The sequence below is a fragment of the Dendrobates tinctorius genome, unplaced genomic scaffold (genome assembly GCF_039654945.1).
Source record: "Dendrobates tinctorius isolate UK_male_01 unplaced genomic scaffold, ASM3965494v1 ptg000127l, whole genome shotgun sequence".
Classification (NCBI taxonomy): Eukaryota; Metazoa; Chordata; class Amphibia; order Anura; family Dendrobatidae; genus Dendrobates; species Dendrobates tinctorius.
This window is the reverse complement of record NW_027361795.1, coordinates 20,961,498-20,976,437: the sequence shown is the minus strand read 5'-3', so window position 1 is coordinate 20,976,437 and position 14,940 is coordinate 20,961,498. Positions and strand designations below refer to the sequence as shown.

The 14,940-nt window shown below is 46.3% G+C and overlaps 1 protein-coding gene across 2 annotated transcripts in view; it reads right to left on the bottom strand.

Moving 5' to 3' along the window:
• LOC141047458 (G1/S-specific cyclin-D3-like) overlaps nucleotides 1-14,519 on the bottom strand; it is a 31,569-nt gene extending 17,050 nt beyond the window's left edge. For both annotated transcript variants that reach the window (XM_073542569.1, XM_073542568.1), the window contains exons 1-2: nucleotides 14,315-14,519; nucleotides 451-666 (exon numbers count right to left, since the gene is read on the bottom strand). In XM_073542569.1, the coding sequence (XP_073398670.1) occupies nucleotides 451-666; nucleotides 14,315-14,494 (396 nt within the window). In that variant the 5' untranslated portion in view covers nucleotides 14,495-14,519. The remainder of the gene's footprint in view (nucleotides 1-450; nucleotides 667-14,314) is intronic.
• Nucleotides 14,520-14,940: the final 421 nt, after the last annotated feature.

Below are 14,940 nucleotides of genomic sequence, written 5' to 3'. Positions count from 1 at the left end.
GCATTTTCCTCTAGAAAAAATCTTTGGGCTCGCCTGCCTGAAAAACTTGTTGTGTGCATGTACCCAGAGATAAAAACTGCTTCCTCAGCTACGCCTTGCCAACTCCGAGCTGGCGCTTCATTGCTTCGAAAACTATATGAAAGGGAAGAAATCACAACATTTGTAGATGTCCTCACACTTCTAGCTTTTGTTATCTCGTTGTACAAATGTGACACAATCTTAATATAAAGACATAAAGCTTCAAAGGTTTCAAAATTATCTGAACGCCGGCCTCATTTCCCTTTAGTATGAACTTGTGTTAGGTCGGGAATGGCAAGTTATTTTAAGCTTTTTCGTAATGTTTTAAAAATGAGTTTTGATCCACTCCATATTTAAAAAAACTAAAATATTTTCAAAAACAGGTAGACATTTCTAAATTATCATAACAAAGCTGTTAAAATAAGAGTATACCGTAATCAGGTGAGTGCTGACGGTGTAGCCGGTGTAATGTTCCAATTTGGAAACAGACATTGGCCTCTCGGTCCTCATCTTTGATGCAATGAGAAGACATATGCAGCCTAGCAGCCTCAAGTGACTCCGACATAACGGAAGCAAGGACAAGTACCTTTGCACGTAGCTCATAGCAAGAGGGAAGACCCCCTCTTCACAAACCTCGAGTTTGCACACCTGGAAAATAAAGATATGGGAACAGAATTCACAATATGGATGTTTTCTATAGGGACAAAAGGGTAAGTTCACACACGACTGACTAGAGCACGCCGAAGATAAGATAATACTTTACCCAAGCACGCTCACTCATCACTAACGTGTATAGGTGCTATTATGTCACATGGGGGAACTATGGTCATTGAGAAGGGGATATCCAAGTAGTAGAAAACCCCTTTAAAGGATTTGTCACCAGATCAAATGTGGTCAGTTTTTTTACTTATTTTATTCCCGCTGCAACTGAAAGACCCAGAGGTATGGGCCTTTTTATTTAGCGCTAGTTTTTACTGTCATCAATGACGCTTAGTTTCATGGTGGGGACAGATGCTGCAGCAGTGACTGCAGGCTCTGCACCATGATGACATCCCGTTTGAGTAGCATGCATTGAGGATTCCCAAACTAAGCATCATCAAACAGGAATAGGTAAAAAAATAAAGTCGTTAGATCAGAGACAGAAGGGTAGGGACTTTTTAATTACACTCTATCAGAAAAATTGTCAGGATCCTGTCAGCGCCGGCGTGCAGCCTCCACTGAGCAGGTACTCACCCGCACTGTAAGGGGGCCCGGGGTCAGGTACAGCCGGAAAGTACAGGTACACAGGACCTGTGGACACTGAAGTTTAGCAAGCAGTCACAGGACCTACGGTCATGTGACTGCAAGGGGGCGGGCCTTAGCGTCCTGCTTTCAGAGATGGCAGGACACTATACAGAAATACTCAGTCAGGCAAAACGGAGGTCATACACAGAGATATCAGTAAAGCACCAGGGATAAGACAGAACGGAAATGTCATGGTCACGTGTGTCGGGACGCAGATGATACCGCAAGGCGAACCCATAACACACGTGACCCTGGATACACCGCCTCCAGTGGGGCGCATTTAAATAATAAAAACGTGCTGGTGGATACGCCGCCTCCACCTGGCGAATTTAGGTATTACACGTTATACATACAATATCTGGAAACACCGCCTCCAGTAAGGCGCATTTAAATAATAAAGGGGGAACCTGGGTAACTTTAACAATGGGGGGCCCTGCAATAGGGAAAAGGGAATTGGAGACCTCCTGAGCCAGTGTCCCTGCACTCCTAACGTTCCCTATGCCGGTTTCGCACCGGGCGCCGCACGCGTACCTCAACGCCCTAGCTCGCCCTGAACCTAAACCCTCACTAGGGAATAGGTCGGTGCGGAAACTAATCCCACCACTGCACTAATAACACACATGAGGAAAGAGACAATACAGGGGAAACACCACTTAGCTTTGCTCTGTTGCGTGCGCTCCTAGCAACAGAGCCCACCACCTGTGTGCATCTTCTCCTCCACCCTGATCCATCACATAACTGGATCCGTCACCATCGTGCAGCCTGGGAGCAGAGTCCATCACCACTTGCAGCAGTCCAGTACACAGAGTCACAAGATGAGTCCAGCCTCTGCCAAGAATCCAAGCATGCTCGAGTCCAGTTCTCAGCAACCAAGTCGAACATGCTGAGTGCAACTCTCTTCCTAGTCGCCACTCCTCTAAGCCATGCCCGCACTTCCCGCCGACACCATAAACTGCGACTCCAAGCCATGCCAGTCCTTCCTGCAGACACCATTAGCTGGCACTCATACTCTCTGGCTGACTGCGCAGGACTCCTATCCCGCTCCATCCTTCCACCAGGCTCTCCAACAACTCAGAAAGAAATATCACCAGCCGTGAGTGAACCCCCTAAGCACACCTTTATAGGGAGTCACACCTGATCCCTAATTAAGTGAACATTAACCTAAACCTATGGTGCGATACCGCTAACCACCACCGGGGACAGTCAAAACACCTTTAAACTCAACCAAAGTAAAAAAAGTTCACTTTGTGCTTTTAATACCGCCAGATCCAACACTGGATCATGACAGGATAGTCAGGGCCAAGCAGAAGTCAAAACCAAACAGACATAGAAGGTACCAAGTAGAATCCAAAGCAATATCCAGAGAACAGACCGAGTCGTACACAGAGAATCAAGCAACCAGAACACAGCACAAACACACTCAGGGGTCACCACACAATGCCAAGGGCGAAAGTATAACTGACGGGGATGGGAGCGTCCTGAGGCTATAAGAAGCCTCTCCCAGAACCAGGGAGAGGCCACAATCATAGCCCCAGGTGTGCAGGTAAGCCTGCACTGGGATCACAACCTTTAACCCCAGAAATGCCAGTCATCAGCACTGGTTCCAGACATTAACCCCACGTGTGCGAGTCAAACCCGCACTGAGATCATGACAGTTATTACTGGTGTATATTATTAAAATCAATAGATACATTTCGAATAAAAATCAGTATTAGTTTCGGACCCCCCTTTTAATAAAAAAGACCATTATCTCTAGATCAGTGTGAAAAATGTAAAACAAAATGTGGATTACACAGGGGAGCAGAAATAAAATACAATAAAAAAAATGTACACTTTAGACTTAATGACCTGTATTTAAAACTAGTCTGTCATGATCCAGGATGAGCTTTGTCTTTGGCCCGTCCTGGTCAGACAGGGGTTAATTGTTTCTGCCTCTCTCTAGCAGAGGGCGGCTATTTAATGCTCACTTGACCTAGGTCTGGTGTCAATTATACTCCTGCCCTCGGCTGAGTTAGTTGACCTCGTGCATACATGTGCCTTGTGCCTGACATCTTGCTTGGTTGTTTGGTTTTGATCCGGTTCTGTCCCTGTTACGAGTTCTGCCTGTCCCTCTTGTACTGCGCCACCTCTCTGAGTATGAACCTCTGCCTGTGACTTGACTATTCTCTGCTCGTCCCTCTGGTACCGCACAGCCCTCTCCGTGTACGAACCCTCGCTTGTCTGACCTGTTTTCCACTACTACAGTTTCCTTGCAGTAGGTAGATTATATCATCTGCAGCAGTAGTATGCTAAGCCCCGCTCACTGCAGTCACATGATCTAGGTCCTGGGACTCCTTACTATTTTCAGTGCCACAGGTCCTGTCTGCTTGAACCGTCACTACTGTATTGGACCCAGTGCTCTCTCATAGTGGGGTTAAGTCACCCTGCTCGGCGTGGCAGTTTGCCGACGCTGACAGGGTCCTGACATTTGAGTCCTGTGTGTGTGTGATGGATCTTATGCACGCTCTTTCTGAGCAGGTAAAGCACCCGACTCAGATGTCTCAGAGACTCCTGGGGGAACAACTCGCCCTGGCTCAGTCTCAGCAGTTGATCGCTGACACTGTGCAGGGGGTTTTATCATCGGGGGCTCGGGATGTTACATTAATTTCCCCTGAGTGTCCGGTTGAGTTACCAGATACCTTTTCTGAAGATAAAAGGGAATTCAAAGTGTTCAAGGAGGGCTGTAAGCTTTTTTTTTTCATTGAGACCACACTCTTCTGGGGATGAAAGTCAGAGAGTGGGGGTCATTATGCCTCTGATAAGGGGAGCTTCCCAGGCTTGGGCTTTCTTCCTTCCGACCACTGCCCCTGAGCGTATGACTGTGGATGCATTTTTTGAGGCCCTGGGGCATATTTATGATGAGCCTGATCGGATGCGTATGGCTGAGGACAGGGTGATGAGTGTGTGCCAGGGGAAGCACTCAGCCGAGTGGTTTTGCTCAGAGTTCAGACGCTGGGCTGCTGAGGTCTGCTGGAATGATGCCGCCCTCCGGTGTTTGTTCCGTAGAGGCCTGCCTGAACGTCTGAAGGATACCTTGGCTCTCCACCCTCCGCCTGATTCCCTGGAGGACGCTATGACACAAGCCGTCCGAATGGATCGCAGGCTACGGGCCAGGGGAGTGATGCAGATTGAAACCCCGTTATTTTCCCAAGGAAGGGGAGCCAGTCCTACATTGGAAACCATGGAGATGGGAACCATCGACGTCAAGGAGAAAGAAAAGAGACAACGGCGCTTGGGAAAATGCTGTTTTCACTGTGGTGATTCCGGACATTGGAAAAAGGATTGCCCCTCCTGTCCACTGACCAGCAAGCGACTGAGCCCGGGTGATTGTCGTGGAGGTCACCCAGGCTCTCAGGTACCTTTTTCTCCATTTTCAAAAATGTTATTGCAAGTGGAACTTTGTTGTGGGAGTGTCTCCACACCCACTTCTGCTTTCGTGGATTGCGGATCGTCGTTGAACTTTATTGACTCTGACTTGGTGTCCAGGTGTAAGTTAGGGACAGTTAGGCTGGAGACTTCTATCCACGTTGTTGCCATTGACAAAACACCACTGGCTAAGAATGATGTCATATTTCTTACAGATGAGTTTCTCCTTAAAGTGAGCTCCTTGCACCAGGAACATATTTCATGCTTTGTTATGGACAACCTGCCTGCGGGACTGGTGTTGGGGTTCCCCTGGTTACAATTCCATAATCCAGTGATTAATCTGGAATCTCGGGACATTGTTAAATGGGTCCCTATTGTTCTGAAAAATGTCTTGCTACTGTGTCTGTGTCGTCCGTGGGTCTGGAAGGTATTCCGGAGCACCTAAAAGACTATACGGACGTTTTCTCCGAAAAAGGGGCTGAGGTTTTACCACCACACCGCCCATTTGATTGTGCCACTGACCTGGTTCCAGGTGCTAAATTGCCCAAGGCCCGCTTGTATAACCTTTCGGGTCCCGAACGGGCTGCTATGAAGGAATACATTTCCGAGAGTCTCCATAAGGGACACATTCGTCTTTCTGTCTCTCCCATGGTGGCGGGGTTCTTTTTCGTAAAGAAAAAAGACGGTGGTTTACGCCCATGCCTCTATTTTCGAGAGTTAAATAAGATAACTGTGAGAAATACGTATCCCCTCCCATTTATTCCTGATTTGTACAACCAGTTGTCCGGAGCTAAGTGGTTTTCGAAATTAGATCTACGGGGAGCATATAACCTTATCCAAGTCCGGGAAGGAGATGAGTGGAAAACTGCTTTTCTCACTACTGAAGGATTGTTTGAAAATTTGGTCATGCCTTTCGGTCTGACTAATGCTCCAGCGGTCTTCCAAAATTTCATAAATCACGTGTTCTCTGATTTTATTGGACGTTTTATGGTGGTGTATTTGGATGACATACTGATCTACTCTCCTGATAAACAGGCTCACATTGGTCATATTCGAGCAGTCCTCCAAAGGCTTCGGGAGAACTGTCTCTTTGATAAACTAGAGAAATGTTTATTTTTTGTACAGGAACTGTCTTTTTCTGGGGTTCATTGTGTCTGCTGAGGGGTATCGCATGGATCCTAATAAGGTGCAGGCCATTATCGATTGGGTCCAACCTTGTGATTTAAAAGCTATGCAGCGTTTCCTAGGATTCACCAATTATCGCAAATTTATAAGGGGGTTCTCACATGTGGTTAAACCCCTCACAGACATGACTCAAAAGGGGGCCGATATCAAGAATTGGTCAGCCGCAGCGATAGCGGCGTTTCAGTGTTTAAAAAAATGTTTCATGTCTGCTCCGGTTCTTATTCAACCGGACCCGTCTGAACCATTTATTGTTGAGGTGGACGCCTCAGAGGTGGGGGTGGGGACGGTATTGTCCCAGGGACCTGCCACTTTGACTAATTTGAGACCTTCCACCTTTTTCTCAAAGAAATTCTCCCCTGCGGAGAGAAACTATGATGTTGGGAATCTAGAACTTCTGGCCGTGAAGTTGGTCTTTGAAGAATGGAGGCATTTTTTGGAGGGGGCTGACCATTCTATAGCCGTAATTACAGACCACAAGAACCTAGCTTACATTGTGTCAGCTAAAAAGGTTGACTCCTAGACAGGCTAGATGGTCACTTTTTTTTCCCGATTCCACTTCTCTATCACTTTTTGGCCAGGATCCAAAAATATCAGAGCTGATGCCTTATCACGCAGTCTAGATCTGGTTTCCCTCCCCCGAACCTCCATCCTCCAAACTTCAGCCCGGGGTGGTGGTGGCAGGTATTTCTAATAAGTTGGAACGGGAGATTCGGGAAGCCCAGCCTCTTGCACCTCCGGCTAAGCCAGTGGATAAACTTTTCGTACCAGCTCAGTTTCGTCTGAAGGTCCTCTGGGAGTTCCATGACTCAGTTCTGGGTGGACATCCAGGGATCTCGGCTACCCAGAAGGCCATTGCTAGAATATTCTGGAGGTCTTCTTTAGCCTCTGATGTTGGGAAATATGTGTCTGCGTGTGATATTTGTGCACGTGCGAAAACCCCCCCATAACCGGCCGGCCGGGGAATTGGTACCACTGCCAATTCCTGAGAGACCATGGACTCATTTGTCCATGGATTTCATCACCAACCTTCCCCCCTCCAAGGGTAATACCGTAGTTTGGGTTGTGGTGACCAGGTTTAGTAAGCAGGCACATTTTGTACCTTTGGCAGCTCTATCTAATGCGGAAACGTTGTCCAGATTGTTTGTTGAGCATGTGGTGTGGTTGCATGGGGTACCCTTGAATGTGGTGTCTGATAGAGGAGTACAATTTGTATCCAGATTTTGGAGGGCATTTTGTAAGAGGTTGGGTATTGGTCTGTCCTTTTCATCCGCTTACCATCCAGAGACTAATGGGCAGACCGAGCGGACCAATCAGTCTCTGGAGCAAATTCTGCGTTGCTTGACCTCAGCCCGACAGGATGATTGGTGTACTGCATTACCTTTGGCTGAGTTTGCGTTTAACAACCGCATTAACCAGTCTACGGGTACGTCTCGCTTTTTCTGCAACTATGGGTTTCATCCTCATTTCGGAGAGTTTTCCCGTTTGGACTCTGGGTGTCCTGAGGCGGATGAGACTAACCAGCGGTTGGGGGAGGTATGGCGGGAGGTCCAGAGTAACATTATGAAGGCCCAGGATAAATATAAGTTTTTTGCAGACAAAAAACAGTCCGCGTGGCCGGTGTTCCAGATTGGGGATAAGGTATGTTATCTACCAAGAATATAAGGCTCAAGGTCCCCTCTGCGAAGCTTGGACCTAAGTTTATTGGTCCCTATGAAATTATCGAAGTGGTTAACCCGGTGGCTTTTCGGTTGCGTCTCCCGCCATCTCTACGGATCCCCAATGTTTTCCATAGGGTCCTTTTGAAACCTGTGAGGTCCTGTGGGGAGGGATCATCGTCTTCCCCACCACCGGTTTTGGTAGACGGGCAGTCTGAGTATGAGGTGGAACGAATTGTTGACTCTAGGTTGACACAAAATCATTATATAGAAAAAGGAATATAACATAATATTTTAGTGAACATGTATTCCCATAAAATTTAATTTTAATCAATTGAATTAAAGAACACCTATGCCCGTGAGTAAATGATCAAAAAAGACAAAAAATTATTAAAAAGCCCCGTTAAAGGATACAATAAACTATCTGCACCCTTCCTTGCCGTGGAGGTTGGCACCCTAATAGATACGATTGTTTGGCGCCCCCACTCAACGTCGACTGACCCTGTCTCCCCTGTCTCACCCTATTCTCACAGGTGGGAAAACAATGCCAAATAGATAAGATATGAAGGAAGGGAAAAAAAAAGGAGTTAAAAACCTTAAATATACACAGAATGCAATGCGAGAGTAACCAGGGCAATAGGCCCACAATGTAATTATAATAAAGGTAACCCTAATTGGGGCTACTGATGCTAGCCCTCACAAAAAAGCAATAATAATTTGCCTATTCATACACAATGAGCCAAAACCACCATAAATTGCTATCAGCATGATTGGTAAAATAAACATGCAAAGAGGACATAATGTCCAAGCAATATATTAACAATATATGGCAGAAAAATAGATAATCGCCTCTATTAATAACAATGAAGAGACCACTGATGGTGCACTAGAATAGTCATAATATTAAATTGTTCCATAGTGGACAAATAGATGAAAAAATAAATAGGACACCACCTAGTGGTTTACTTATCATAAAAGTCGCCCCGACGCGTTTCCCCGGTGTAACGGTTCATCAGGAGGCCACAGACTTTAGTACCACTGATACTGGATATGCTCCATGATGCCCAAGATAACAGGATGTAAATAGGCATGGCGGCGGTCTCAGGAAATAAACTTAAATAGCCCCCGCTATCATGTATCAGCTAAGCCCATTGGGTGCACGGTCACAGAGGATACAAGTCATCCACTTTGCCCAGCCAATCGCTAAGTGTTATTCATTCTCTCATCCTATTGCGTTCCACCATTAGACCAGCGTGCGTGTCAAGCCAAATGCGCATGACCGGAAATTATGTACCCGGAAATAGTCAGGGCCTGTTGCCTCGCAACCAGAAAGAAACACCGGACAAGCACGGTGTTCAGGCTGTGACCGATTCTCACGCAGGCGCACAAACGCCAAGATGAATACATATGCCCAAAAGCGTCAACATATATAAACACAATGCCCAGGTTATACCGCACTATCGCGCATGCGCACAATAAACAAACACTTGGCGCATGTGTCAAACTCAAGTTGTACATAATAATAATGATAATATGCCCATAACTGAGCTAGATGACTAAATATATGACTAGATATGAACAACAACAGGAATATTTTATCTCTAGGTATAGTAACACTAGAAAAAGTGAATTTGTAATGATATGCTCAGAGGACAATAAATAGTAATATCAGATAATTTATTAATAATAAAACTCATAATAGAGTTAGTGCGAAATTATTACGCACTACTTACAAACAGACTAGCTACACATTATTTAAGGGAAAAAAATCAGGTTTTTAGTGGACAGAGAAAGCCATTTGGCTTGACACGCACGCTGGTCTAATGGTGGAACGCAATAGGATTAGGTAATGAATAACACTTAGCGATTGGCTGGGCAAAGTGGATGACTTGTATCCTCTGTGACCGTGCACCCAATGGGCTTAGCTGATACATGATAGCGGGGGCTATTTAAGTTTATTTCCTGAGACCGCCGCCATGCCTATTTACATCCTGTTATCTTGGGCATCATGGAGCATATCCAGTATCAGTGGTATTGTTAATATATTGCTTGGACATTATGTCCTCTTTGCATGTTTATTTTACCAATCATGCTGATAGCAATTTATGGTGGTTTTGGCTCATTGTGTATGAATAGGCAAATTATTATTGCTTTTTTGTGAGGGCTAGCATCAGTAGCCCCAATTAGGGTTACCTTTATAATAATTACATTGTGGGCCTATTGCCCTGGTTACTCTCGCATTGCATTCTGTGTATATTTAAGGTTTTTATCTCCTTCTTTTCCCTTCCTTCATATCTTATCTATTTGGCATTGTTTTCCCACCTGTGAGAATAGGGTGAGACAGGGGAGACAGGGTCAGTCGACGTTGAGTGGGGGCGCCAAACAATCGTATCTATTAGGGTGCCAACCTCCACGGCAAGGAAGGGTGCAGATAGTTTATTGTAGCCTTTAACAGGGCTTTTTTAATAATTTTTTGTCTTTTTTGATCATTTACTCACAGGCATAGGTGTTCTTTAATTCAATTGATTAAAATTAAATTTGACTCTAGGTTGGTCCGTCGTGCCCTTCAGTATCTTGTACATTGGAAAGGCTACGGTCCTGAAGACCGGTCGTGGGTTCCTGCTCGGTCGGTTCATGCGGATCGGTTGGTCCGGGCCTTTCACGCCAAGTATCCTTAGAGACCCGGGGGTCCAGTGGCCCCCCCATTGAGAGGAGGGTACTGTCATGATCCAGGATGGGCTTTGTCTTTGACCCATCCTGGTCAGACAGGGGCTAATTGTTTCTACCTCTCTGGCAGAGGGCGGCTATTAATGCTCACTTGACCTAGGTCCGGTGTCAGTTATACTCCTGCCCTCGGCTGAGTGAGTTGACCTCGTGCATACATGTGCCTTGTGCCTGACATCTTGCTTGCTTGTCTGGTTTTGATCCGGTTCTGTCCCTGTTACGAGTTCTGCCTTTCCCTCTTGTACTGCGCTACCTCTCCGTGTATGACCCTCTGCCTGTGACTTGACTATTCTCTGCTCGTCCATCTGGTACCGCACAGCCCTCTCCGTGTACGAACCCTCGCTTGTCTGACCTGCGTTTTCCTCTACTACAGTTTCCCTGCAGTAGGTACATTATATCATCTGCAGCAGTAGGATGCTAAGCCCCGCCTCCTGCAGTCACATGATCTAGGTCCTGGGACTCCTTGCTATTTTCAGTGCCGCAGGTCCTGTCTGCTTGAACCGTCACTACTGTATTGGACCCCGCGCTCTCCCATAGTGGGAGTAATTCACCCTGCTCGGCGTGGCAGTTTGCCGACGCTGACAGGGTCCTGACATTTGAGTCCTGACATAGTCCTTATTATGATAAGACTCATGGTAGCACTCAGCATTTTTCTCCGGACAAGCAATCTTCCAGATAACCCAAATAGTCACCAGAAAAAGTAACTTTAGCTCTGCAGTCCCATGCAGCCCAATCTTTGTACTTTCTGCTAAGTACTTTTCTCTGATGAAGTCTTCTTCAGACTTTTTGGGACAACTGTAAAAATGATTGTCTGGAGAAAAGGTAAGATCTACCATGGTCCTGTTTCTGGCCAACAGTAAAGCTTCCTGAGACCATTCATGTTAGTGTTTTGTTTTATCAATTGATGGGGCTCATTCACAATTTTGCTTATGAAAAAGAATGGCACCTAAACATCATCCAAGAGCCACTTCTCCTGACGATCTAGGAGCAACATGGCGATGAACAATGTTTTTTCCACCATGATGGAGTGCCTTGTCACAAGGCAAAAGCGCACGCTAAGTGGCTCAGTGAACAAAACATTGAAATTTTGGATGCATGGCCAGAAAACGACCCAGATCTCAATCCTATTGAGAACCTGTAGTCAATCCTCAAAAAGTGGGTGGACATAAACACAAACATTGTGATAAACTCCAAGCACTGATTATGCAACAATGGGTTGACATTAGTCAGAATTTGGTCCATAAACTGATATCCAACATGTCAGGGCGTAGGCCAGAAGTCTTGAACAATAAGGGTCAACACTATAGATATTGAGCCTTTACATACACTTGATGCATTTGTCAATACAAGTGTAAAAATGTATGAAATATTTATGAATGTACATCTGTAACCATACAAACATCTGACTAAAAGATCTGAAACACTGAGGCTATGTGCACACGTAATTTTAGGTGCTGTGGATTCGTCCGTCGGATTGTAGAAAATCCGCAGGTCAAAATACCTGCGGTTTACCTGCGGATTAGTCTGCGGTTTAGCCCTGCGGTTTCACACCTCTACAATGGAGAAGGTGTGAAACCGCTGCGGATTCCGCACAAAGAATTGACATGCTGCAGATCTGAACCCGCAGCAAATCCACGCGGAAAAATCTGCAGCATGTGCACAGCGTTTTTCATTTTACCATTGAAAACAATGGTACTGTACTACGCAGCTAATTCTTCTGCGGACCCGCAGAGCCTGAAACGCTGCGAATCCGCAGCAGAATCCACAACGTGTGTACATAGCCTCAAGCAGCAATCTCTCTGAAAACCAAAATTTGTGTCAGTCTCAAACCTTTTGGCCATGAAAGTCCTGTTCTAGTTCAGTTGCACGTTTTCACGCACTTATTATTTAGTATTGAGCATGAGAGCAACGTGCAGAAATACACACATTTACAAGCCTTGGAATGTTATCAATAAGGCTCCAAAGAGTCCATGGAGCAGATTTTTAAGACAACACCTGCCTGGCCGCATTTTACTCCTGCTACTGTGAGCTGCCTACGTGGCCTACACGTGCTAACATAACCTGTGGTGTCTCCGGAATTGTCTCCTATCGAGCACAACTGGGATGTCACTGCAACGGGAGCTGCCAACATCGGATCTTGATGACTTCCATGCCCAAGTGTATTCAGCGAGGCAGAACGTTCCTAGGTGAGTGTATTTCTTCACGTGATGTTCATACTCAAAACTGAATAAATCAAAATGTGAAAATGTTTACATGTTTTCACGATTTGCATATCAGGTACATGTTTGTCCATCCTATGATTTCAATAATTTCACAACTTTTCCTTTTTGGTGCTGCAATTTCAATGCTGAGAAGGGTACACCTAGTGTGTGTGAATGCCTGCAGCTGACATCTAATGCAGTATAGACGTGCTTTCACAGAACTGAAGACCCCTTCAGAGGTTTGCCACACACAATGTCCATTTTGCAAGAGTTCAAGCCTCCACCCCTCTTGGAGAAGTAACGACAAATCAGTGGAATTGGGCCTTGCACAAATCCTTCTGTTTATTCATATAATACCACACAGACTGGACGATGTTGAAATCTATGCTCGTGATAGAGCCAGGACTCCTTGTTCTTGTTGATGGTAATTATTGATGGACAAGTGTCTTCCTGTATTTCTCAGCATTGAGGACACCAAGAAATGGCAATGTTGAGGACTGTAGGCGAAGTGCTCGGCCAAGGAGATTTAACATAGTAACATACAGTAGTTATTAAGGTTGAAGGAAGACTTTAAGTCCATCTAGTTCAACCAATATCCTATCCTAACTTGCCCTAACATGCATTTAGTGCAGCAGATGAACGACACATCGTGCTATACATCAAATCCAGAAAATGTTCAACAGTGCCATCATCTCAGAATTGACAGCCACCAGTGGGACCCAGCTAAACACATCTACTGTTCAGAGAGATTAGTCCAGAAGGGGTCTTCATGGGAGAATTGAGGCTAAAAACCATACCTTCAATATGGAAACAAGGCCAAGTGACTCAACTATACAAAACAAGAACAGAGGCGACCAAGAAGTGCTCTGGATGGATGAGTCAAAATGTGAAATATTTGGATGCAACACAATTGTGCTGACTTCATTCCCTTCTCCTATGGACGTTATTGACAGGGGTTGTCCAGTCCTAAACTACAGGTCTGCAGTCTCTCTATGTGACTGCAAACTTGTGAATCCTCATACTCCCGGTCACAATCTGACTACGGCGATTGCGGCCTCGTTCAATGCACCTGCAGTGAGCAAGACTTGTGCCCATGTAGTTGAAATGTGGCATATGCATATCACATACCTGCGGTCAAATGACCGTGCATTATCACAGCGGGCAGTGCGCAGGTGGTGAGGATTCACAAGTCTGCAGTCACAGGACTGGACAACCCCGTTTAAGATTTTGATATCATTATCTTCAATGACCATAGGTTAGAGGATAATTTTAATTTTTGAGGATAACCCTTTAAAGGGAAACTGTCATGTCCCAAAACACTATTAACCTGTAAATGGAGGGTGGGAGAAAAGTGGAGGAAACCCACACACACATACTGTTAGTCTGCAGGTTAACAGCTTCCAACATAGTCCAGCCCCATTACTGAATACGGAGCAATCAGCGGACCCCCAGTGATCATCAAGTTACCCTCTTTCCTGATAACCCTTTAAATCCGGGACAGCCGCTTTCTAGTAAATCCATACCTACCAAATCTCCTGTTCATCAGACGAACAGTAAAAGTGGAGGGCACTAATGATATGGACCGCCCTGCCGGTGACAGCGCCTCTGTTCTAGGCTTTCTACAGCGGTCGGGCTGATATCCCACCCTGTGCTAACAGCCACACTGCACCCCCTTATCTACATGCACCTTGCCCTGTGTAGTGGGCACATGGGCTGATGACAAGGAGACACAAGGACCTGTAGAGCCAAGCACCGGTGAGGAGGCCTGATACTTCTGTGGCCCCTCAGCCTGCAGCTCTCCTCCTAGGAGCTATGGCACTCTCCGGCACATGGGCTCTTTACCTGCAGCATCCAGTGTGCGAGCTCACTGCGCATCACCAGCGTGATGTCGGGCTGCGAGCAGGCATTCTCCAGAATCTCTGCTCTTTGTATTCTTTCATGAGCCAGGAGGTTCATCAATATCCTGGGGTCCCTGAGCAGCTGCACATCGGGGGCGCCGCGGATCACAGGCATAGCGCCCATCGCAGCCAATCGCGCTAATGGCGGTGCGCGGGTTATCACCTCCGCATGTAAACAGTGGGCGTGTCCTGCCTGCGCGCCCGTACGCGGTGGGCGTGTCCTAGCGTCATTGGTGGAGAAGTAGTGACCGGGAACGTGTGGCGCTCTGCTCTCATCTCCGCGGAAGCAGCGTGAGCGTGGAGGTCGTGTGAAACTCACGACCGTGCCCACCGGGAACGTTAGACAGTATATCAAGGACCCCTCCGTGAGCTCCCAGCCCACCCTTGGCTATGGGGCAGCATTTGGGTTCTTGCACTTCTATTATTTGCTGGAAAGGTTCAGGAACCCAATGTAGAACTGGGCAATATGTAACAGCCGCCTCCATGCCATTACTTTACTGGTGACTCGTGGTACTGAGGGGTGGGTCCACGTTTACTGTGGAGCATGGACGGTCTCAGATAATGGCATGG